This window comes from Lytechinus pictus, chromosome 4 (genome assembly GCF_037042905.1).
Source record: "Lytechinus pictus isolate F3 Inbred chromosome 4, Lp3.0, whole genome shotgun sequence".
In the NCBI taxonomy this organism is placed as follows: Eukaryota; Metazoa; Echinodermata; class Echinoidea; order Temnopleuroida; family Toxopneustidae; genus Lytechinus; species Lytechinus pictus.
Window position 1 is genome coordinate 31,753,155 of NC_087248.1, and position 26,733 is coordinate 31,779,887.

The 26,733-nt window shown below is 36.8% G+C and overlaps 1 protein-coding gene across 3 annotated transcripts in view; it reads left to right on the forward strand.

Moving 5' to 3' along the window:
* LOC129258701 (tumor necrosis factor alpha-induced protein 3-like) overlaps positions 1-25,492 on the forward strand; it is a 37,150-nt gene extending 11,658 nt beyond the window's left edge. Inside the window, exons 1-7 of one of the 3 annotated variants that reach the window (XM_054896932.2) lie at positions 13,527-13,744; positions 15,156-15,389; positions 15,871-16,045; positions 16,657-16,853; positions 17,346-19,749; positions 20,217-20,309; positions 22,640-25,492. In XM_054896932.2, the coding sequence (XP_054752907.1) occupies positions 15,222-15,389; positions 15,871-16,045; positions 16,657-16,853; positions 17,346-19,749; positions 20,217-20,309; positions 22,640-23,178 (3,576 nt within the window). In that variant the 5' untranslated portion in view covers positions 13,527-13,744; positions 15,156-15,221 and the 3' untranslated portion in view covers positions 23,179-25,492. Of the gene's footprint in view, positions 1-13,526; positions 13,745-15,155; positions 15,390-15,870; positions 16,046-16,656; positions 16,854-17,345; positions 19,750-20,216; positions 20,310-22,639 lie in introns of those variants that run through there. The other 2 variants (XM_064098826.1, XM_064098825.1) reach the window with 2 other exon arrangements.
* The last annotated feature ends 1,241 nt before the right edge of the window (positions 25,493-26,733 follow it).

Below are 26,733 nucleotides of genomic sequence, written 5' to 3' on the forward strand. Positions count from 1 at the left end.
ATGTTCCTGACCTGACAGAAAGACATAATGGAAGTTCTCTGGCTGACATTGACATCACCTTCAGCACCGTGAAGAATAAACTCAAAATGTTTAGGAGTTCTAAATCTGGAGGACCAGATGGATTTCATCCTAGAATACTAAAGGAAACTGCTGACACAATATGTACTCCCTTGAATATCATCTTCAGGAAATCTGTGAGGGAAGGTGTACTCCCGCAATCATGGAAAGATGCAAACATCACTCCTGTGCATAAGAAGGGAAATCGAAATGCTGTTGAAAATTATCGTCCAATTAGTCTCACGTCTGTTAATCGGCAAGATTCTGGAATCTGTTATTCGAGGCATTGTAATTCAATACTTGTGCGAGAATGATATGCTCTGTCATGCTCAGCATGGGTTTCTTCCTGGCCGGTCATGTGTAACTCAGTTGTTGGAAGTTATGGAGCTCTGGACATCATCATTAGACAGTGGACACGAAGTTGACACAATATATTTAGACTTTCGTAAAGCTTTTGACTCTGTACCTCATGAACATCTTTTAAGCAAACTCAAAGCAAATGGAATATCTGGCAAGCTAGAGGACTGGTTCCGTGCTTTTCTAACGGAGCGTAGACAGAGAGTTGTTGTCAATGGCCAGATGTCAAAGTGGAGTAGAGTAAAGAGTGGAATACCGCAGGGAAGTGTCCTCGGGCCAACAGTATTTTTGATTTTTATCAATGACCTGCCAGAGATAGAACTACAAGTCTAGTCCGAATACATGCAGATGATACCAAAATCTTTAGAGAAATTGTAACAAATGCTGATTGTGAAATCCTGCAAGCTGATCTAGATAACCTTATCAAATGGTCTGAAGAATGGTAGCTTCAGTTCAACAAAGCAAAATGCAAGTTCTTACACATTGGGAGAAACAGCCTGCATTACAACTACAGCCTTGATGGAACTGCTCTTGAGGAAGTGTCAGAAGAAAGAGACCTGGGCATAATCGTGGATTCAGAACTGAAATTCCACACACATGTTGCTTCAGCTGTCATGAAAGCTAGCCGAGTACTTGCAATCATCAAGAGAACCTTCCTCACCAGGGATAGGGATACAATTCCAAAACTCTTCAAGGGTCTTGTACGACCAATCCTCGAATATGGGAATGCAGTTTGGCACCCAAGAAACAAGACGGTATCCTAGATTTAAGAGTGACAGTAAAGCCATTGAGAAGGTACAGAAGAGAGCAACAAAACTGATCTATTCCATCAGAAACTGCACATACACAGAGAGATTAAAAGCACTCAATCTTCCTTCTCTTGAGTACCGCAGAAGACGAGGAGATATGATACAGGTGTTCAAAATAATCCATGGATTTGAACGCATTCCAGGTGATACTTTCTTTGTGTATGCAACAGGCAACACAAGAGGGCATACATGTAGTCTGAAGCTCTCAAAACCCAGATGCTTGAAGAAGATCAGACAAGATGTTTTCAGCCAACGTATCATAAACGACTGGAATTCGCTGCCAGAAGAGGTAGTCACTGCTCAGACGGTGAACAGTTTCAAAATAAGGCTAGACAAGGTGTGGGCAGACCAGCGGTACTGCTCACCCTATGATGCATAAACCACACTAATATTGAGGACGGTGCAGATTTCCAAGCTAGACTGCTATGAAGATACCTAACTAACGAGAAGGATGAAGGACTTGAACTGGAAGCACGACTGCTGGGATCATCAGCATTCTTCCAGAATCTCGGGTAAAGGTAAAGGTAAAGACAGACATGAAAGAGATTGAGAAAGTACAAAGAAGAGCAACAAAACTCATACCATCCTTGGCAATGCTAGACTATGGAGACAGACTTCGAGCCCTAGGCTAAAACTACCATCCCTGCAATACAGAATGAGAAGAGGTGACATGATCCAGACTTATAAAGTAGTGCATGGAATCGACTGGCTTGATAAGGATATGTTCTTCTTGTCTATTACTGTTGAGGCAACCCGAGGTCACCCATATAAACTCTTCAAGAAAAGAAATAGACTGGATGTAAGAGCAAATGCCTTCGGAGCCAGAATAGTGTGTGACTGGAACTCGCTACCAAATGAGGTTGTCTCTGCTCCATCTGTAAATTCCTTCAAAGCCAGGCTTGATAAGTTCTGGAATAAAGAATGGTACAGTCACCCTTGGGAATGATTTGATTTGACAAAAATGATTGCAAATGCACCATGTTATGTACACTGGACACTGTCACACATATACTTGTGGAAGAAGATTAAGCTTGGACGAAAGCTAGACCTGGAAACTTGGCTGCATTTTTCCAGTACATCCGGTAATAAGGTAATAATTGACAAAGAGTTGAAGTTGAACTTCAGCTTCAGACTCGGGCCTGGCAGTGCCAGTGCAGTGGCACACCCGCATACACATGATACATGCAGCTGTGCACAGGAAAATCGCAGACGCAGGCTGTGCGGCAGGCACGGCGCTAGATACCTCAAGCGATGTTCGTGAAGGCTCCACTTCACTACCGCTACACTACCCTCCACCTACCCAAACCTCAAGGTACAAAAACTTGCTCGGATACTCCCGAGTGGCAAAGGTGGGAAAAAGTGCATATTTATTTTATTGTAAAAAATATACGTCGAAACGGCATCAAAAACGAATAAAAGCTTAATTTCTTACTTTACACCCTAATTTCACTCCATATCCATCCTCCGGTTAGCCTAAAAATTTGTGATTTAGAGCCAACATGAAGTTCCTCACACGTATTAATAATTCGCTGCCGATTTCAAAACATCGCATGTGCGAGGGTCTGAGCTAGTGTAGCGGTAGTGAAGTGGAGTGGAGCCTGCACGAACATCACTTGAGGTAGGTGCTAGACAGCTGGCAGCCGTCTGTTTCGAGGTGTTTTTAAACATTTTTTATTTCTCCTCGAACACAGACGGCTTGCGATCGTGCAGCTGCCATAGGGGATTAACAAAGCAAAAAACCCCGACAGGGCTCATCGATTTTTGTCTTTATTTCATAAAAGTTTATAAAAAGAACTGGACCAAAATAAAGATTACTATTCCGTTTTGGCCTGATATGCACCATAACGGGAAAAAATAAACTTAAAATGACAAAAAATTGTGACTTACTTAGGCTGTCGCGCAACTCCCACTTCCCTGGTTTATCCGAACTTAATACATAAACATATGGCCATTGACTGAGTCCCTGTACAGATCGAGTTAGAACTTCGGTCTCTGCAATTGGTGAGTGGAGCCAACAGAGTTCAATGGAACAACCATAACAGAAACCGAAGCTTTTGGTCTATCACGGCGCATGCAACACTTGCATGGACTTGCGTGAATTTAGGTCTGCATATTGTAGCTGTTATATTTTTAGAATAACATTCTACGAAACTTACTGAATGATATGAATCAAATTTCCTCTAATATTCCTCAAATAGATACATCAAATTTAAGCACTTATTTTTCTTCTCGTTGACAAACTATAGAGCTTCCGAGTTACGTACTCGCCGTTTCCGAATTTTTTGTCTTAAGAGGGCGCGCAATTTATATTCATATCAAAGACATACTGGTAGGCACTAAAATTATTTTACACGTAAATCAACGCAAAGCATTACGCAAAGTCGGCAAAGTGTCCAATCTTTTTATTGTCATACAGTGCGTCACAAAACAAAGGAAATCCGTTTTCAGAGATAGATTTCACAATTAAAAAGTTTTTACTATAAATTTGGTACTCATGGCAAGAGTGGAATCTCATCTCAAATTTGGAACCAACAGCTTAGCAAATCATTCATGGCAGATAACACAATAAATATGGAGACATATCAGAAAAGATTTGTGCAGGAATTCACATGTGAATCTGAATCCACTCTTATTTCAGGGATTAGTGAGAGAAACTTAACAAAGAATACAAAAGAAATGCTAATGAGCCAGTCATTGTATCATGAACCAATCTTGTCCAATTTTATGCACAATCTAATTTTGATATAAAAATTTCAAACTCGTCTGCTCATTAATGCCTGAAGTGTTCGTCTCATGTTAGCTATCAAATTAAATTGAAGACAAAAATAAAGAATAGAACATAACATTTTAATAAACGGAACATGTTTCGAGGTGTCGCACCTCATCATCAGCCTGAAAATTATAAACAGAGTCATTGGTATTTATACAGTTAGGATGTCAAGTAAAATTTCAAGAATGTAGTTACATAAGATTACAAGGAATGAATTCAATTGTTAAATGGAGTGAGGTAAAAAAAATTTACAGTGTCTATGGATTTATCAGATAGGGGTGGGTTGATTAAATGGATAACATTATTTGGTAATTGTACACCTGTTGGTTTAGTTGAGGTTGTTTCCATTTGATGAAAAGCCCTTCTTTTATTTTTAGTTGAAAATCTGTTTGAGCAGTATCGAGAATTTTGAAACAGTGGGTATTGCATTCTAACAAGCATTGGGGTGATGATTGCAGGTGTTTCCAGATATGGGAGTTTTTGTCCTTCCCCAGGTGCTCCTGTAGGCGTGTCTTATAATGACGCTTGGTTTGACCAATACAGCGAGCTTTACATCTCGCACATGTAAATTGGTATATGACATGAGCACGAAGCTCCTGGGGAATGGAATCTTTTACAGAAAGTAAAGAACTGAGCTTGAAAGATGAGAAAGAGAGAGTAATATGAAGATCTTGGCAATATTGTTTAACCATAATGTTGATTCTCTTTTCAAGTTCCTTTGATGCTTTACCAATATAAGGTAACTTGAAAAATCTTGTAGTCTTTTTTTCTTCTTGACCATTGTTTGGGTTTTGGATGTTTTGAAGGTATTGGTTCAACGACCTTTCGATCAACCAACCTGGGTACATATTTCTGTTCAACACCTTTTTCAAATTCTCGACACTAGCATCAAAGAGATGAGAGTGACTACAAATTTTGTATGCCCTTTCTATCAAAGTTCTAATCAATCCGGTTTTGTATTTGAAACAGGTGAAGCTGAGAAAATTTGTATACCATCCAGTGTAATTCTTCTTGTGAAAGACTGAAGTAGTATAAACATCTGTGCTATTGTTGATTAAAATATCTAAAAATGGCAACTGTCCATGTTCTTCCTTTTCAACAGTGAAATTTATATTAGGATGCCTGGAGTTCAAATAGTCATGAAAGGTTTGAACCTCATCTTCATTTTTAAAAATACAAAACACATCGTCTACATATCTGCGATAGAATGGAACATTGGGTCCTTCAAACTCTTCCAACCATTTCTTTTCATGATGGCCCATAAATAGGTTTGCCAGTGTAGGGGCAAGAGGAGAGCCCATAGCAACTCCATCAACCTGGTCATACACTTCACCATTGAATAGGAAATGGGTCTGTTTGGTAGCATATTTGAACAACTCAATCAGTTCATCTTTACTAAAACATACATCATTGTTATTCTTCAGAATAGTATCAGCAGCAAGTTCAATAGTCTCATCTAAAGGAATATTTGTGAATAAACTAGTAACATCAAATGACACTAAAAACTTTCCTTGTAGGTTCTTAGTTTTAAGCTCCTCTATAAAAGAAAATGAATCTTGCGTACAGAATTCATCAGATATATGCGGTGTGATGAGTGATCCCAAATACTTAGCCAAATTATAATTGTACGTCCCAATAGATGATACTATGGGCCGAAAAGGTGGTACATCATTGTTATTGTTGATTTTATGTGTTTTAGGTAGCCCGTATATTCTTGCTGGTTTTGAACCTCCTGGGTATATATTATTGTAAGTAAAACCATCAAATGCCCCCTTTTTTTTAAGTTTACATAGTAATCGTTGAAGAGAACGTTCCCTTGTCAGGGTGGGATCTTTATTAAGTTTGTTGAATTTACTTTTGTCACCAAGTAACAAAGATATAGCATTATTATACACACTCCTATCTAAGATAACAACACCGTTCCCTTTGTCAGGTTTGAGAATAACAATCTGTTTATTGCTCCTTAGTTTCTTAAGTATCCTGAAATTATGTAAGTCACTGTGTGAAGGTTGATAGCTGCTTACATATTCATTAGCTAGATATGATAATTCTGCTTTCACTCTGGGGTCATCTTTGAGGTCAATCAACTTGTCATGAAAAGCTCGTTGAATTAGCTCAAAAGTTGTGAAGACATCTGCTTTGTTGATCCAAGACTTTGGAGGTTTGATCGAAAAGAACAATCAATTTTTTAGTGCTCGTGTCATATACCAGTTTACATGTGCGAGATGTAAAGCTCGCTATATTGGTCAAACCAAGCGTCATTATAAGACACGAGTACAGGAGCACCTGGGGAAGGACAAAAACTCCCATATCTGGAAACACCTGCAATCATCACCCCAATGCTTGTTAGAATGCAATACCCACTGTTTCAAAATTCTCGATACTGCTCAAACAGATTTTCAACTAAAAATAAAAGAAGGGTTTTTCATCAAATGGAAACAACCTCAACTAAACCAACAGGTGTACAATTACCAAATAATGTTATCCATTTAATCAACCCACCCCTATCTGATAAATCCATAGACACTGTAATTTTTTTTTACCTCACTCCATTTAACAATTGAATTCATTCCTTGTAATCTTATGTAACTACATTCTTGAAATTTTACTTGACATCCTAACTGTATAAATACCAATGACTCTGTTTATAATTTTCAGGCTGATGATGAGGTGCGACACCTCGAAACATGTTCCGTTTATTAAAATGTTATGTTCTATTCTTTATTTTTGTCTTCAATTTAGTATCGTGTCGTTCTTTTGGAAGTATCAAATTAAAGAGGAATATTTGAATTATATGATTATGTAATTTGTTAACAAATTTTCGGCATTACTCCTATTTGTTTAAGATCAGTATGCTCGATCTGTAAATGAAATGAACGAAAATTTGTTAACAAATAATAATTTCCTCCTATAAAAAGCCTCTTAATTTACTATCTATTGTCCACGGCGGACGGTATTTGAATATTAATGAGTCAGAAAGAAGAGGATCGAGGGTATTTGAATTCCAGTTCATCGTGGCTTAGCCGTGAACCAGAATAGCCTGGTGGTTGAGTCGCTGCCCGGAAAGCAGTAGATGGCAGGTTCGAATCCCACTGGTTCCAATTTTTTCTGACTTATGATCATATGATTTTCATTACAGATCGAGCATACTGATCTTATGATTTTCATTTACAGATCGAGCATACTGATCTTAAACAAATAGGAGTAATGCCGAAAATTTGTTAACAAATTATAATTTCCTCCTATAAAAAAGCCTCTTAATTTACTATCTATTGTCCACGGCAGACGGTATTTGAAAATTAATGAGTCAGAAAGAAGAGGATCGAGGGTATTTGAATTCCAGTTCATCGTGGCTTAGCCGTGAACCAGAATAGCCTGGTGGTTGAGTCGCTGCCCGGAAAGCAGTAGATGGCAGGTTCGAATCCCACTGGTTCCAATTTTTTCTGACTTATGATCATATGATTTTCATTACAGATCGAGCATACTGATCTTATGATTTTCATTTACAGATCGAGCATACTGACCTTAAACAAATAGGAGTAATGCCGAAAATTTGTTAACAAATTATAATTTCCTCCTATAAAAAGCCTCTTAATTTACTATCTATTGTCCACGGCGGACGGTATTTGAATATTAATGAGTCAGAAAGAAGAGGATCGAGGGTATTTGAATTCCAGATCATCGTGGCTTAGCCGTGAACCAGAATAGCCTGGTGGTTGAGTCGCTGCCCGGAAAGCAGTAGATGGCAGGTTCGAATCCCACTGGTTCCAATTTTTTCTGACTTATGATCATATGATTTTCATTACAGATCGAGCATACTGATCTTATGATTTTCATTTACAGATCGAGCATACTGACCTTAAACAAATAGGAGTAATGCCGAAAATTTGTTAACAAATTATAATTTCCTCCTATAAAAAGCCTCTTAATTTACTATCTATTGTCCACGGCGGACGGTATTTGAATATTAATGAGTCAGAAAGAAGAGGATCGAGGGTATTTGAATTCCAGATCATCGTGGCTTAGCCGTGAACCAGAATAGCCTGGTGGTTGAGTCGCTGCCCGGAAAGCAGTAGATGGCAGGTTCGAATCCCACTGGTTCCAATTTTTTCTGACTTATGATCATATGATTTTCATTACAGATCGAGCATACTGATCTTATGATTTTCATTTACAGATCGAGCATACTGACCTTAAACAAATAGGAGTAATGCCGAAAATTTGTTAACAAATTATAATTTCCTCCTATAAAAAGCCTCTTAATTTACTATCTATTGTCCACGGCGGACGGTATTTGAATATTAATGAGTCAGAAAGAAGAGGATCGAGGGTATTTGAATTCCAGATCATCGTGGCTTAGCCGTGAACCAGAATAGCCTGGTGGTTGAGTCGCTGCCCGGAAAGCAGTAGATGGCAGGTTCGAATCCCACTGGTTCCAATTTTTTCTGACTTATGATCATATGATTTTCATTACAGATCGAGCATACTGATCTTATGATTTTCATTTACAGATCGAGCATACTGATCTTAAACAAATAGGAGTAATGCCGAAAATTTGTTAACAAATTATAATTTCCTACTATAAAAAGCCTCTTAATTTACTATGATTATGTAAATGAAATATCATAATTCATTTGCCTTTGAAGAAAAAAAGACATGTGAATCCCGGTTTCCTTTTTTCTGGGACGCACTGTAGGCCTATAGACTTTGGTGGAGCGCTTGTTGACAAACAAACATAGGCTCGCACTGCTGGCTTCGTTCAAGGCACGTAGAATTTTCTATTTTTTTGTTTCCTTTTATCATCGCTTTGAAAGTTTTTCAAAAAGTGTTATTGTAAGGTTGAAAAAATTATAAGTTCAGGGGTAGAAAATTATATAGAACTAATCAGCAAACTCAATCATCATCAAACCAAAGGAGAAATAAGTGAAACTGAAGTAGAGACGCAAATAAACAGAACTGCAACCGAAGAAGTTTGGTCGTGCACTGCTTTAATCTCTTGGCTACTTTGCCTCAGTAAAACTCAGAATCACATAATAATTTACACATATTCAAATCAAGTAGAGTCAACCAATCAAAATAAAATGAATGGAAAGATCAAACTAACATGTAAGAACCCAATTCATAAGATAAACCAATAAGATACAAGTTACAAGATATTTATTTTGTCTTCGCAAACATGATTACAAAGAAAGTTACTCAGGTATGAAGCAGATACAATAAAACATTTGCAAAAGTTTGAGTCGTCCAGAATACTTATCATAATTATTATCATTCAAATATTGTTATAATTATTATTAACATTATTATTATCATTATTATCATTATTAAGGAATGAGATGAAGATGATAGAGGATGTCTGGGTGATTATGTAATAATGGAAACTAAGGAGTCAGGTGAGGGATGGAATGAGTGGAACACCTGAAGAGAGAATAGAGAAGGAATGAAGATGACAAAAGAGAAACAGAGGAAAGGCATTCAGAGTAGAATGAATGAATGACAACTGAATATCATTAAACTCATATAACCTAAGTTCAGACTGCAAGGACAGTGCTGAAAAGAAATGCAAATGAACTAAAGTCTCGACGGAACAGAAATGTAAAACAGCTGAAGAAAACATGAGTCAAAGGAAATAAACAAAATAGAAAAATTACAAAATATCCATCCTACATAAACTTTGTCCATCCATAAATTTTTCCTCAATGTTTAAAAATTAAAAACAAAATATATCAGCTTTTGCAAAACCAGATTTTGACAATTTGAACATCAACATTATTAACATAATATTCAAACAAAAATCACACCATGATATAATTCAATATTTACAATATTATAAATGAGAATGTTTCCAGAAGATTAAACTTGAAAAACCCAAAATAATTTTTTTTTTTGCATTGAGTAGCCCAAAAAAGATTTTTTTTCATTCCAAAAAGATAAAGTAATAACGTTGCAATTTCTATACCAACTTCAAATTACGTGTATAATCGTCATAAAAACAAATTTGAAAAAAATTGACTTTTTTTTATGTGTGTCCAAAGGATAGATGAACATGCAAATAATTCCTCCATATTAATTTCATTTTGTAATTGCATGTTATTTAATAATGCAACAATGCAACAATTCACCAATAAAGAAAAGAAAAAATATTTATTAAAAAAAAATAAAAACGGATAGCCACTCACCGGAAAGAGCCTCGATGTGTAGTGGAACAAGTTTTGGCAAACATTATTCCCATTATGAAGCGATGTTATCCAACTACTAAAAAATATGTTGTGTAATCACGTTCGTATTGTGTGTGAGTGGGCCTGGCATGGCATTTTTGTCTCGCCTGCATAGCAGAGCGAGACTATAGGCGTCGCTTTTCCGACGGCGACGGCGGCGGCGTCAACATCAAATCTTAACCTAAGGTTAAGTTTTTGAAATGACATCATAACTTAGAAAGTATATGGACCTAGTTCATGAAACTTGGACATAAGGTTAATCAAGTATTACTGAACATCCTACCTGAGTTTCAGGTCACATGACCAAGGTCAAAGGTCATTTAGGGTCAATGAACTTAGACCATGTTGGGATAATTATTTTCAAAATCTTAACCGAAGGTTAAGTTTTTGAAAGGACATCATAACTTAGAAAGTCTATGAACCTAGTTCATGAATCTTGGGCATAAGGTTAATCAAGTATTAGTGAACATCCTGCTCGAGTTTCAGGTCACATGACCAAGGTCAAAGGTCATTTAGGGTCAATGAACTTTGGCCAAGTTGGGGGTATTTGTTGAATTACCATCATAACTTTGAAAATTTATGGATCTAGTTCATGAAACTTGGACATTAGGTTAATCAAGTACCACTGAATATCCTGTGCGAGTTTCAGGTCACATAACCACGGTCAATGGTCATTTAAGGTCAATGAACTTTGGCCGTGTTGGGGGTATTTGTTAAATTACCATCCTAACTCTGAAAGTTTATGGATCTAGTTCATAAAACTTGGACATAAGAGTAATCAAGTATCACTGAACATCCTGTATGAGTTTCAGGTCACATGACCATGGTCAAAGGTCATTAAAGGTCAATGAACTTTGGCCATGTTGGGGGTATTTGTTGAATTACCATCCTAACTCTGAAAGTTTATAGATCTAGTTCATAAAACTTGGTATATAAGAGTAATCAAGTATCACTGAACATCCCCTGTGAGTTTCAGGTCACAAAACCAAGGTCAAAGGTCAGTTAAGGTCAATAAACTTAGGCCATGTTGGGGTAATTGTTGAATTGCCATCATAACTTTGAAAGTTTATGGATAGAGTGAATGAAATGTGGACATGGGTGTAGTTGACAAGTCTTAAGTCACCGTTCAAATGTCATTTATGGTCAATGAACGTGGTATTATGTCATTATATGAATGGTGTTTTTGTGAATGATTATTTTATTGTAGTTTTCAAAGTTAGCACTGCTGCTATATTAAATCGTGTAATGCAGGCGAGACTGCCAGAGGCGTTCCACTTGTTATTTCTAGTTATCAAATTTATGAATATTAAGTAAGATTATATTGTCAGATTGTGAGGCTTTTTTTCATGTCATAGATTACCCATGTGATGTCACTACGTAATTACGAAAAAAGTTAAAACAAGGTCAGGGGTGTCCAGGTGTCAGATTGGCCAATTTGTATATAGGAATACTTTCTTTTGTCTTTCTATTTTGTGAACCTTACATGTATGTATCCAGAGCCAATTCATGCACCTGCACTGACAACAATGCATGTGCACACAAGTATGCAATATAGAAATGGTAAAAAAAAATGTTTTGCATGAGTCCCAATCCCATTATGTAACATATTATCAGTCTCTTCTTAGACTTAGTATTCTCGTTTTAAAATATACATTCTGTAACTAGCAAATCTTTGCTGTCTTTATTGTGCAATTATACATTAATAAAATTAATAACTCTCATTTGGAAGTGAAAGTACTGTTTTTGTTTGTTTTTGTCTTCATTATGCAATTATACATTACTGGTAATAAAATTACTAGTAATGGCTCTCATTTGGAAGTGAAAGTACTGTTTTTGTGTGAAAAGTTTGAAAATTTGGATGCTTCGATCCATTAATGAACAGTTGCCAAATGGTATCTTACCTTGATTATTTAATTTCTAAAGCCCCCATCACACTTATTCTGAATCAAGCAGAATTGGCCTGAATGAAAGGACTATTGTTTGACCACCAATTGGTCATTTAAATCTACTTCCAACATCGTTCGAGAATACCCCTCAAATGTTTTGAACATGACCAAAACCTTCGGGACGGCCCAAAGAAATGACAAAAATATTTCGAATGCACTCAGAATGCAGTCAGAATATTTAGAATGTCCAAGAACGTAGCACGAATTATCAATCTGACTCCATTGCGGTTCATTTTGACTAGTGTATGATGATACACCTGGTCAATTTACTGAATTTCAACTCCAGTTTGATGAATTCATAAGTTCCTCCCAAAAATTTCTAGATTTTTTGAATATTTTTTTCTTTCCAGCTTCTGCTCGATTCCTGCTGATTCCGAATAAGTTTGACGGGGGTATAAGGGTTTTTATCACACCATGTTTTAGAAAAATTAGAAGCTTACAAATAGATAAGTTTCTTTTTGTTCTTGCTCAATTATCACATCTTTGATGTGTCACAGCATCTTAAAAGGTCATTTCAACATTGTTACAAAACTTTTCAGGTGGTCACTAGTCGGATAAAGTATTTTTTTCCATATATTAATCGTTGTGGTTCCCACACCTGTTTCTTGGAATGAAGCATTTAATAACAAAGAGGTTGTGGCCCCTCAAATCAATTGGTTCCGGAATCCAGTCACAAAATGACAAAAGAAAGACCAGTGAAAATGAGATGGGATTAAAACCGAATGGTAATTCTTTGATTGACTGCTATTGAGTCCTTTCATGCATTATGCTTCTTTGACCTCAATACGTGTGTTTAAAATGTTTAATTTAAACTTCCTGTAACTTCTAAGTTATTGAGGCAACCAATTAAACATGCCGATGGTCATACTGTAAACCTTTATATAAACTGGTAAGTTTGTTTAATCCCATCTCATTTTCATTGGTCTTTCATTGGTTATCAAACCAATCTCTTAATTATTGACATCTGCTTAGTAAAAGTTATTGAAGCTAGCCTGCATCAAAATTTTGTCCATTTTGACTGCTCAGTCAAAATGGACAAATTCCACTCAAGTGGAATATGTGTAGTGCGCTTGTGAAGTTTGATAAGTTTCTTTTGGAACCCAGTGTAGTAAAAAAAATCCTGTCATAGTCATTCATTGGGTCAAATTGATTAAAGATTATAAACAATTTCATGAGTAGCAGGAAAAGCGAGCCCACCCCAATAGCCTGGAGGGAAAGCATTAATTCATTTCCTGTGAAAGGGATAATGACATCCGTGGTTATCCATATAAGGGCATGTACTCCACTGTACACTGTGATTGTAAAGTATCAAATACAATGGGAATGATGATGTCATCACTGAAGGGGAATACCCTGTTCTGTTCCGTGCATTCTATTTACAGTTAGGGACATTTTGCTTGTGTGCTTACTGTCGTTCCACCAAACTTTAGCTTTACTATTTGTAAATCTTTTTGTGTGTTTATTCTGAATACATCTATCAATATTAGAAACGTTTCTCAGTCATATTCTTGAGAATATTGTTAGGAGAGTGTATAACTCCTGGTTACAATTTTGGTACATCACGCCAAGACTTTCGCATTGTGGTTGGTATGTACATGTTAAGTTAATTGTCATTTAGTCCTATATTCTATCTGCAGTTCTGAACTGCATGTTTGTTTGTTTATTTCTTTTAGTGGATTTTTTTTCACTTTGTCCATATATTTCTATAACAGAACATTTCATGTGTTGTGTAATATGCTTTATTGTAGATCAGGCATTGGTGCATCCATGGTTTTTTATTAAAGAATGTTTTTCCTGGTATTGAAATCATTCTTAATCAGTAAATTGAATTATATTGATAATTTGTTTTGGGTGCATGACTCTTAATCCTCCCTTTTGTTAATAAATGAATTTGATGGTGAATTGGTGAGAATCAATATAAAGATAAGTGCTTATGCTTTAACATGATATAGTAATGATTTTTGTATTCGTACTTTAATACATGTGCATGTATGGTGTTGGTGATTTTTTTTTCACATTTATTTCTTATCACAAATTTTAGTGACATCAAAAGTAGAGGATTCAAACAGATTCAACTTTCTTATTTGCACAAATATTGTAATAAATGTATTAATACATAAACATTAAGTCTTGTTACACCAATGAAACTGACTCCTCCACAAAGACCGATAGCTTTGATTGATCTTGAGTCAGTTTACTGTTGTGACTGGGGGTAATACTCTTGATACAGACTTACTGTATACATGTAGTATTTCATACATGTGTCTACTGTCTGTTTAAATTTGTGTAGGCCTATTCATAAGAGACTCATCCATATATGCATGATTAGTCTTAAAGGTCAAGTCCACCCCAGCAAAATGCTGATTTGAATAAATAGAGAAAAATCAAACTAGCATAACACTGAAAATTTCATCAAAGTCAGATGTAAAATAGTAAGTTATAGCTTATTTTTCACAAAACAGTGATATGCACAAATCAGTGACATGCAAATGAGTCAGTCGATGATGTCCATCACTCACTATTTCTTTTGTTTATTATTGTTTGAATTATACAATATTTCATTTTTTTACAGATTTGACCATAGGGACCGACTTGACTGAATCATATAGTATTAAACAATGCTAATTCCACATGTTCAGGGAGGAGTTAATCACTGTTTCACTAGGCAATGAGGAGAAAATTAGAATATTTCATATTTCATATGATAACATACAAAAGAAATAGTAAGTGGATGATGTCATCAGTCTCCTCATTTGCATACCAACTAGGATGTGCATACCATTTTGTGAAATTAAGCGAAACTTTAAAATGTCATAACTTTCTTATTTTACATCCAATTTTGATGAAATTTTCAGTGTTATGCTTGTTGGATTTTTCTCTTTATATTCAAATCAATTTTTTGTTGGGATGGACTTGTCCTTTAAGTCATGGTTTTTTTCTACAAAATTTTAGTGCAAGTGAAATATGAATTATCCATCCCATCTCACCTTGTCTATAGAATTAATTCACTGGCCATTTACGAGACAACAACAACTAGAAGTCTATTTTGAAGAGAGTGATTGAAATGACACCCCATCCTGAGGATAATCTTCCTGGTAGTCAGAAGCGTTCTCCCCTGGGTCTACCCTTGAAGGTAGGAGATGCAGACCACACCAAGACTAATCGGATATGGAGTAAAGTACGGGACAACCTCTGCAAGGCACCAGAGCGGCACAGACAAACGTTCTTGGCGGTAAGTGCATGATTTGAGATGATTTTCACAGAACTTTCTCTAAAACATGTTTACATGTATTTTTATTTTCAGCTTTAATAAAAAAAAAAGAATTGATACATGTAATTCATTGTGACAGTTTTAAAACCCTTTGATTTTAAAAGACTACATCACGATCAGAATGTTATATTTTTGGTTAAGAATCAGGGATTATTTGAACTGATGGTATTCTTAGTGACCATAGCACTTGGGTTTTTAAAAAAGGTTTCCTGATAATAAGTACATTTTTGTCATGCTGCTACATATTCCATATGTGGGTTCAATCCAAGGCTGAGTCACACAAAACAATGTAGCAAAATGAGACCTTATACCTTCTTGCTTGCCATTCAGCATTTACATTATAGAAGGATAACACAATTTGTTTTGCTCGGACTGCCGCTAGAGCAGATCCTGAAGTGGGCTACCCTGAATGAATAAAAGATTATTTCTTTTGATCTTTCAGGAGATGCCAAATGCAACAGCGATATTGCCCTACTGCTGGCAGCTCTTTGCTCCAGACTTCAACAAGTATATGAGACATGAGCTGTGTGACCTTCCTTTTGGTCATTTCTTAGAAGAGAAGAAGATATTGAACTGGTGTCCTATTTTCACCAAGCTCTACCCACTCAATGCAACAGGTTTGTCCAGTTCATCCACGTAGTTATACCTCATTCATGCTTTCAAGTAAACTGTACAGGGCTAAAATCATTTGATGGCATATAAGAATGAGGATCAGTGAATACTGGGCCAGTATTACTGGCTATTTGCATCTTCCGTTTGAATGCTTATTATGTGGCTATTTTGGAAATAGAATTCAAGAGAAAATATGTCTCCTTTTGACATTTCCCTGTCCCTGAGGAAAACAAGATCATCAGAGTTGGGGGGGGGGGTTCAGGAAGGAAGACCTGTTGGTTATGGTTATTGATTTAACCCTTTACCTACCCAGGCAGCCTCTCCAGCTCTCATATCTATAGGTCTTGTTTTCTTTATCATGCAATATGACTGTAATTATTACTCTTATTGACTTCTCTACATGTATGCAAATGCCAAATGAATATTAATAACAATAGTAATTATCACCATTATCATCATCATCTCCTTCACCATCACTACCACCACCATCATCATCATCATCATCACCACCATCATCATTGCCATCTTCATCTCCATCATCATCATTGGCATCATCATTGCCATATCTTGGAGGCGTATTTATTTATTAAGATATTAATTTGAATGTGTATTGTAGGTGATGGAAATTGTCTACTTCATGCCATATCCCTTGCCTTGTGGGGTGTAGAAGACACTGACCTTTGGCTTCGCAAAGTGCTTTACACTGTAATGAGGGGAGAGTTTGCAGGAGCCAATGAATCGCGATGGAGACGGGAAAGAAACCTCTATGATGCTAAGCATATTCCTGGTCAAGGTTTTCGATACAACACCAAGGTATGTTTATCACAGGCAAAGAAGTATTCGCTACTCTATTTGAAAATTAATCTTTTTATTAGTAAGAAGTGCATAGGCGATTCGTTTTAGAGTAGGAGTTTTATCAATAATTTCATTTTAAGACTTTGTCTTGATATGACTTGAATGTAGCCTGATGTTTTATCAAATATTTCTTCATAGGACTTCTTCATTTTAAAAACTCATGCTACAATATTTATTCTCTCTATCCTGTGAGACTTGTTTCTTTTGAGTGAATTTCTATCTCATGTTTCTAATGTTATTACATACCAGCACAGCAAACCCCAAAATGCTCAAAACACTACATCATTTGTGATCTCTTTTGAAATCGTATTTCTCACACACACAAAAAATCATCAATGTGTGATCATTTTTTTGCTTTAAAAAAATGATGCCCATATTTCATTGAAAAAAAACAAAACATGCACTTCAACAGTTTAAATCTGAGAAATTTATTAATTGTTTTTCTTTCAGGAATGGACAGCAGAATGGAAGATTGTTGTTGATATCGCCAGTCCTGAACGTCGCATTGATCAAACGCTGGGCCTGCCCTATGAGTGTCTGGAGGAATTCCACATCTTCATCATGGCCAACATCCTGCGACGTCCTATTATCGTGGTAGCAGAGAACATGTGGCGTGATGCAGCAGGCAAATCTCTTCAGCCCATGAACTTCAACGGTATCTACTTGCCTCTTGGATGGGATCCCAAAGAATGCGTCCCTCATCCCATCTTGTTGGGATATCACCAGATGCACTTCTCGCCCCTGCTCTGCACCGCCCCGTCACCCTACAAAAAGGAAGAAGACTTTTACTGCGTGCCGCTGGTCGACCATGTCATGAAAAGCCTTCCGATCCACTTCTTGAAACCAGAGGAGGAAGGACAGGAAACCAGGCTTCTGCAGATGTACCTGATCTGTGAGGAAGTAGGGATTGGGGACCGACTCATCATGTGTGCCAGACTAGCGACAGATCCCCCCAAGGAGGAAATGGATGTCTTTCAGTCCTACTTGAATGTTGCAGAGACAAGGTATAGGATGTACTCAGAGGAGCAGCATAATCCTGAGAATGCTGAAGCTCTAAAAGCAGCAGGGATGATGTCTGCCATCAGCACGAAGCAGTTGAATGAGAAACTAGCTGCTGCAGGTGATCCAACGCTCACTGGACATCCTGGACATGATTCCAAATTGGAACCATCGGTTGCTTCAACTGGAAGATCACCTGTGAATGATGCCTTTGATATGGAAACTGAAGAGAGTATTATGATATCAAGTACCGCGCTACTGTCAAGTGGTATTAAGGCACCACCAACGGATGCCAAGAATACCAGATATTCTGCAAGAACAACCCTTGCCTGTAAGAATCCAGGCTGTCACTACTTGAGAGTTTTGGCGAGTGACGAGTACTGTGAGAGGTGTTACAAGGCCATGTCTTCGGTTGGCAAACAGGCCTTCAAGAAATGCCGCGTTGATTCCTGCTTGAATGGTGGAGAGAGGAAGTATGAGGGGCTTTGTCAGGTGTGCTATGACCAGAATACATTCATGAATGAAGATACTGCTCCTATTGGCCACCCAACAAGCCTAAAGGACCTAAGCACAAGTCCCAAATTCTATGGACTGAATGCAAGAGGTCCTGTTATCTTTGACCCTGCTACTAAGCAGGATGGAAACGGAATGGAAGTAGATGAAGATAAAACTTCTGATAATATGTTGAACACTAACGTTGTTAATGAATTCACAGTGGGAAGCAAGCAGTGCTCTAGCCCAGGCTGTGAATTCACGGGTAATCCAAACTTTGGTGGTTTGTGCAGCAAGTGCTTCAAAGACAAGAAAGGACTAGAGCAACAAAATGCAACAGGATCTGAGCCTTTGGGATACCTTGATAGATCTCCTCCACAAGAAATTCCATTGACAGTAGGTAAGAAGAAATGTATTATGCCAGAATGTGAATTGACTGGTCATCCAGAGAAAGGGGATCTTTGCAGTGGTTGCTTCAGCAGACAGACAGAAATTGGTTGGGAATCTGGGTTACCAGTGAAGACCAAAGACAAGAAGCCTCAGCCACTTCCAGATAAGACTATTCCAGGAATTTCAAGGGGCTTCAGTGCGGAGAGACAAAAGCAGCTGTTGAAGGAAGTGCCTCAGCAGTGTCGTACATCTAAGTGTGAAATGTTTGCTCACCCCAGCCAAAATGGATTATGTTCAGCCTGCTACAAGGAATCCCTAGCAGGCAGATCTAGTCCTCGCGACACCGGGAGAGCACTACCTTTATCCCAACGAAAACAAGCAAAAGATCAAGAAGGCAGCAGATATAGACCAATACTGCAGTTCACTGTGCAGAAGAACATGTGTGCCATTCCTGGATGCAACGGTGTCCGTCTCCAAATTGGATCAGGTGACCTCTGCCGCACTCACTATGAAGAGAGCTCAAGAAGGTATAGCCCAACAACCACCACACCTTCACCCTCAGGGGCCTTCAAAAGAACAGGCATGCCATCTGTGGGTGGGAGAGTCCAGCCCTCGGCTCCCCCACAAAGCATCTACGCCTCCCAGTCAGGTTACCGCTCTAATGGAGTTTCCAACCATAGGGAGGTTCCGCAAGCTGTTGAACCAAGCCAAATGGCTAGGACAACTCTGGAGATCTGTTCACATCCTTGTTGTAAGAACCCTGCAGTTCCTCCAACTTACATTGCCTGTAGAAGATGCCTGAGCTTTGTTGATAAGGTCAATCAGATGGAGGCTGCCATCAAGTCTGTTCGTGGAGAGGGCGCTGTTTCCGAGACTCCTGCTGTCCGTAAAGCTTCAGAGAATGATGAGATGTCACCAATCGCCTTAGAGACTGGAAGAGATCCATATGACCCACCCACTGAAACAGTTAGAAGTAAGCTTGCCATTCCATTTTTATTTCACCCTTATTATGAGAGAATGTTTTATAAAGCTGTTCATTATGTAGATACAACTTTATGCCTGACTGGAATATGCTGAATCATATTCTCAGTATTTTTACTCCCATCAGCTTAAGTTAAATCCAATCTCTTTTTATGTAAATCCATGTACATGTACACGTAGGTTAAGCAATTGTATTCTGTACTTAGGGCTTAACTCAAACTCTGGTCTCTGTGTTGGAATAATGAAATAAATGATGAATATTTTTTATCCTCACCATTAAAGCATGGTAAATGAGCATAATAAAGATATAAGAACTCCACAGCATAAACAAATTATCTACATTATCGGCTTCCCATAATTTTTGCACATAGTCATATGTGGCCTAGTATAAAGTTAAGTTGGACTTGTTCCTATTTCGTTAATTATAATACCAGTAATTTCTTTTATGTGAATCTACAGATCTGGATATCCATGAAAAACCTTCCTCCGCTGGAATCAAGGGTCAGTTTCAATATGACTATATCAAAAGGGTCAAGTGTCGAGCTGTAGGAGGTGAGTCAGATGCAAGAGATATCTTTTCATGAATAGTTTGTTCATGATTTCACTTATTGATTTCCTCTCTGCTTATCAGTTGCAAGGATTTACAGTAGCTTATAACAATCATCAGTGAAAATCACTTTATGTGTCATGAAATGCTTCTCTAAGATCAGGGGGGGGGGGCGTCAATGAATATCCATCAAAGAAAAGAGAGCTAAGATGTGAGCAGCTGCCCCATATAAATTCCCATAATGTCACCAAAAATAATATTAGTTTTTATGAAGTGTGTACAAAATGAAGTGTCAGATGATATCTTAGTTATCTTTAAAAATATCAATATGGAATTAATATAACTTGACATATGATATGTGGAAGCTACTCCAAAGACTGTACCCTGTTACTTGAAAGATTTTCACCAAACCTTCATTGTTATGTTTCTTTTGTTATGTTTCTTTGATTTTTCTACTTTTATTAAAATCAACATTTGTCACAGTGAAATTCCCCTTAAGCCTGGCACACACCTTTGCATTTTGGACTTATGTTCAGCTCTGGATTGCCTGAATGCAGGCAAATACAACACCACACAATGAAACACGCTAAAACAAGGTCATTATGCAGTCTAACGCAAATACGAGCAAGGACAAGCAACATCAAGCAGCTTACGCATCGGTCAACACAGCATTACTGCTCGATTTACCTCAAATTAGCTTGCATCACTTCGTTTTAATGTGCGCAACTTCTTACAAGCTCGTAAGCTAAAGTGTGATTGCAACAAAATGTTTCGCTGTATCGTATGCCTCTTAAAGGCTGCATATTGCTTTTTTTGCCTAACGCAGCAAATATAAAAGATAAAGAGTCTTTCTCTTGACAACACCGGCATCTGTTTGAGTACTGTCACAGTGGTGTGTACTCAAATGTGTAGAAAATGAGCAACACTCCCAAAACAGTCAAATACAAATTTAAGTATATGTCTTACTTTGTGTGCATGTAGGCACAAATTTGCTGATGGGATTACAATATAAAATTTCTTCTGCTTAACCCTAACTAGGCCGGGCTTTTTTGGCTGTTCTGTGGCCGGGGGGGGGTTGATTCAACCCCCCCATGAGATCTCAGCCGCCGATCGCGCGAGCGCCGCAAAAATTTGCACGCTGGTAGTGTGCGATGTAATCTACAAGGCTGTATGGTAAAATTTTCCAAAATAATGAGATTTTATTTTATATGAATTAATTATGCTAATTTATGCATAAATCATACTTTTTGCTCTAATTCACTAAATAAAGCTCCTAGAATGCTAATTTTTGGTAAAAAATATTCTTTATAGCATTCTTAACAATCGCAATTGAAAAAAACTTCGGTTTGGAAATCAATTTCTTATGTATTTTATTGTTTTATGAATTTCTTATGTATTTCTTTGTTTTTCAACCTTTTGTTTTTCTTTGTTTCTTTCACCAGATTTATTGCACAACCTTTTTGAAGCATAATTATGCTAAAATAAATTGATTTCAGCTGTTTAAAGCAAAAATAATCATATCTTTATGAATAAGATGAGAAAACTCAATTTGCATCGACTTTGTACACAGAATCACGTTTTGGAACAATTTTTGGTCTGACATGCACTTACGAAATGTTGCGTAATTTCGGAACCGCGTACCCGGGCGTCGCAAATTTGGTCTCAAAAGATGCGCGGGACTTGAAAGTATAAACTCTGTGAGTGGCGCTGTCAAAAGATTTCGCGCAGCGGAATGATCGCAGAAAATGTTGAGGGGGGGTTGATGTACATCACTCACTATTTCTTGTTTTTTATTGTTTGAATTATACAATATTTCATTTTTTACAGATTTGACCATAGGGACTGACTTGACTGAACCACATAGTATTAAACAATGCTAATTCCACATGTTCAGGGAGAAATTAATCACTCCTTCTCTTGACAACGAGGAAAGAATTTTAATATTTCATATTTCATATGATAAAATACAAAAGTAATAGTGAGTGGATGACGTCATCAGTCTCTTCATTTGCATACCGACCAGGATGTGCATATAACTGTTTTGTGAAATTAAGCAAAACTTTAAAATGTCATAACTTTCTTATTTTACATCCGATTTTGATGAAATTTTCAGTGTTATGCTTGTTTTTTTTTCATTTTTTATTCAAATCAATTTTTTGTTGGGGTGGACTTGTCCTTTAAGAAATGCTTGGATATTTAAAGGACACATGGAACTATATAGCTACTGCTTACGTGCTGTAAATGCAATACAGGAGTGTTCAATTGATTGAATGCGGTATGTGGATATGAGTCACCTTACCTACAACCATAACTGAATTCTCTTTGTTTCATATAGGTTGCCCATATAACATGTTTGGAAATCCTCAATACGGTGATCTCTGCACGGAGTGCTTCGACCGGGATGTCGTCTTTCCTACAAAGAAGAATTTCACTAGCAGTTCTGTTCCACTGAAAAAATTGTCTCGTAGTAGTCACACCCTCCCTCCGAAGTCCCAATCGGCTGTAATCTCTGGTACTAGCACTACTTCCAGATCAGCGGCACGTGCGTCCAACTACCAGAAGTGCAGCAGCCAAGATTGCCACAACCAGGCGAATCCTCAGATCATGGAAGGCTACTGCAATGACTGCTACCCAGCCTACAAGTCAAAGGAGGACAAGAAGAAGAGTCGCGCATCTGCTGGAGCGCGGGATCGGTCCGCACCATCATCCAGAACATCCAAGAGAGAGGCGCTGCTCGGGAAACAGGATGATAGTTTCCCGATATCAGCACCTAGATGTTATAATGATACCTGTTCCAACTATGGTAATGATCAGTGCAGGGGATATTGTAATGGTTGCTTTCAGAAATTAATGAACCAAACAGATTTAGTTTAGATCTCTGTAGCTATAGTGGAAGTGACTGACTGAAAGTGATCAGACATTTCCTATTGTTAAGTAAGCATCACAAGTTTCCAGTAGAGGCAGATACTGGCGCTATACAAGAAACCATCATCTACAGATAAAATGGAATAGAATCAAGAAATTAATCATGTATATAGAATCCAAATGTACAAAAGTAATTTATTTTTGTAATATTAACTCATATATTCATTTATTTCAAAAATAAATTGTGAAATATATTTCTTCAAAATAGCAAAATATTTCCTTGTAAAAATATAATTTTATATTATTGTTCATATTCATGTGACCAGTAGCTGAAATAGAAGTTCATTTTCTTGATTGAATTTATTTTCTGTGATCGAGGACTGGAGAAATGGGGGGGGGGAGTAAGCTAATCAATCTTTGAAAAATTTGTCATTATCAGCAGCATGAATGGGGGAACAGTTTCAATTTAAAATACAATTTAAAATGCATCCATGTTTTCATTAAACTTGTTATTTTTAGTCATTGATTTTGAGGAGCATTAGTTTTCTCTCTATTCAATATTCAATACAAAAGTATTTACAATGCATGTAGGATTATTTAAATATGTAATTTATTTTCACAATTCAAAGCATGATTTTTTAAAATTCAACCGATATACTATATATGTCAAATGTATTTGGGATGAAAGATAACCCCCAAGATTTTCATGACCTACATGAATATGCCCAGCTAACTATGAAATAAAGATTTTCATGACCTACATGAATATGCCCAGCTAACTATGAAATAAAGATTTTCATGACCTACATGAATATGCCCAGCTAACTATGAAATAAAGATTTTCATGACCTACATGAATATGCTCAGCTAACTATGAAATAAATTATGTTGGATATGATTTCCATTTCCATGAATGATTAAGTTTTATTGGAAATTAAGTAAAATGCAGGCATGTTATTAAAACCCGATTATATTTTTTGCTTTACGTACTCATTTAATTGTGAAAGAGGCAGTTTTGAAACCCGTAAAACTCAGCATGCTATTTTCATTCCGTTTGTGTGTCGTCTTTGGGAAATGGTGTAACATTTGAAATTATCATCATTACCTATCAAATCTTAATAATTTACAATGTTCCAAATGGTGATATGAAAATAATATCAAACTTGTAGTCTATTGCAAGCCTACCTGTTGAAATAAAAGCGAACTAAAGGTGCTTTAGTCAAATTACAATTCCAAAATTCAAGGTGATATGAATTTGTTGGTAGTGCTAGGAGTCCACCGGGCTGGCGCCACCACACACCAGTTGGGAGGCAGTTTGAGTCACTGCACGCTACTATTGGTGCCACTAGGTGCTACAGCCGCTTTGGCACAAACTGGTGCCGGCCCAGTGGACTCTAGGCCGGCATCATATGCGATTTTGTATAAAGACAAAGATTAAGCATCAATCACATATTTTTTTCAATGCTGTAAAGAATATGGATAATATATGTTAATACATGTAACTGTCATGAATGCATAGGAAGCGACTCCCCTTGAATTTTGTACAGCATCCCTAGGGTAGAGGGTTGTTACACCCCCCCCCCCCTGAGGGGCCATCAATCTCACAAAAAACCGATGTCTCCATTTCTTAATAGCAATAAAATATGATTGATGCTTAATCAATGTTACATATATATTGTGATTTGTTAGGTCAGCAACTCTCATGTATCAAGACTCGTCCAATTTAAAGCTGTTTTTGATGACACTCATTTGGATACCTCAGACATCATACAGTGCCAAGAGAGAAAACAAAATCTGATCATTTCATTATTGATGATTTATCATAAGTTATTTTTGGGATTCAAACATTATTTTAAAGAAAAAGGACCTTTATTTCTTTACCATTTACTTTGACTGAGGTATCAAATTAAAGATCAGATATTGAAATTTTTTGACGCATGATTTTGTTTTTGAAATTCAGATACCCTCTGCCAAGTGACTTTTGGTTTCTTTTCTTTTCTTTTCCACTCGCGTGTGAATTGGGGATCATCTTAAGTTAGAATAAATGAAAGAATCTAATCTTTATGACCGGTGTGTTGGCTCAGTTGGTAGAGCGTCCGTCTCACAACCGGGAGGTCGGGGGTTCAAACCCCGGCCGCGTCAGACCAAAAGACGTAAAAAGATGGGAGTTGCTGCTACCCTGTTTGGCGTTCAACGATTAAAGGGTTAGAGCCTCGTCGATCTGGCGCTGCACAGCGGCCGCCGGGCCCACGATCAATTGGGCAAAGCAAATTTTCGGAGCATTTCATTTCATGTCTATTTCGAACAATAAATTATGGATTTATTTATTATTATTTATAACGATAGGTCTTTGTCTACATGTATATTATATTTGTGATTAACTTGCTGATAATTCATCAATAATTCTTAGTTACATGTTTTTTTGCGGGTCGCACTCTAAGGCCTAAAGTAATCTTGCACAAAATGGTTCTCTGAAATTGGCAAAATTAATAATGACTGATATTGTTGCTAATATAATTTGTACAAAATTATATGCTATATGCCACTTTACACTTTGTGAATCACTAAAAGAAATTACATGTAGGTTCTAGCTTGTCATGTGAAGTTTTTATATAATGTAGATGACAGGATTGGATGAGACTGAAGAAATTCAGAATGCCAGATTGGGTTTACAACTAGTAAAGATATTTGTATAAATACTCATTCAATCAATTCCCTATAAGATTTATAGACTATAGTTCTCCTAATTTGGCAATGGTTAACTGTATGTCAGTGTATACTAATATAATTAGTAAAATAATATGAGCTGTAGTGTATATCTTAGAATAATATACGATAAGAATTTCAGACTAGATACCTTTTGTGGACCAGAAACAACTCATTTAAATGTAATATGATTTGCTCAGTTGATTTAATTGATGGGATCTGTTAATCATGTAAAAATATAGGCCTAATTTTAGTTTGAAAATAAAATGACATGTATATAGTATATGGCTTCACACTTATATTTTCTTGTTTGCCTTCACTATACATGTACTGTATATGGCTTATCAAAATAGATTTACCATGTGACAAATATTCAAGAGTATACATGTATATTTAATGAAGTATAAAGATCTTAAAAGATGATTGTTTTGATGGTATAATGGCACCTCTCATCCTCAATGGCAGTACTACATGTTTATCTCTTGCTCTGTGGAATAAATGTAAATTCATTAAATGTTGAATGAGTAACGGTAATCGGTGATTCATGAATTATTTGATCTCTCACGTTTTGTCAAGCATAAAATTGAAAAGTGTAATAAGATATAGAATTCATTAAAGTTTTTCATGCTGTCTTACGAAAGGTGGAAATCTGTTTTTTTTTAATTGTTTTTACATTCTTGTTTCTCATCCTCCTCCTCCTCATCATCAATATCATCCTCATTGTGCTCATTGTCACCATCATCACATTATCTTCATTGACATTGAGAAATTTAACATCAAGGCCACTTTAAATAATAATAATGATAATACATGTACATGAGATTTGTATAGCGCACTTTCCATCTTGATTAGATGCTC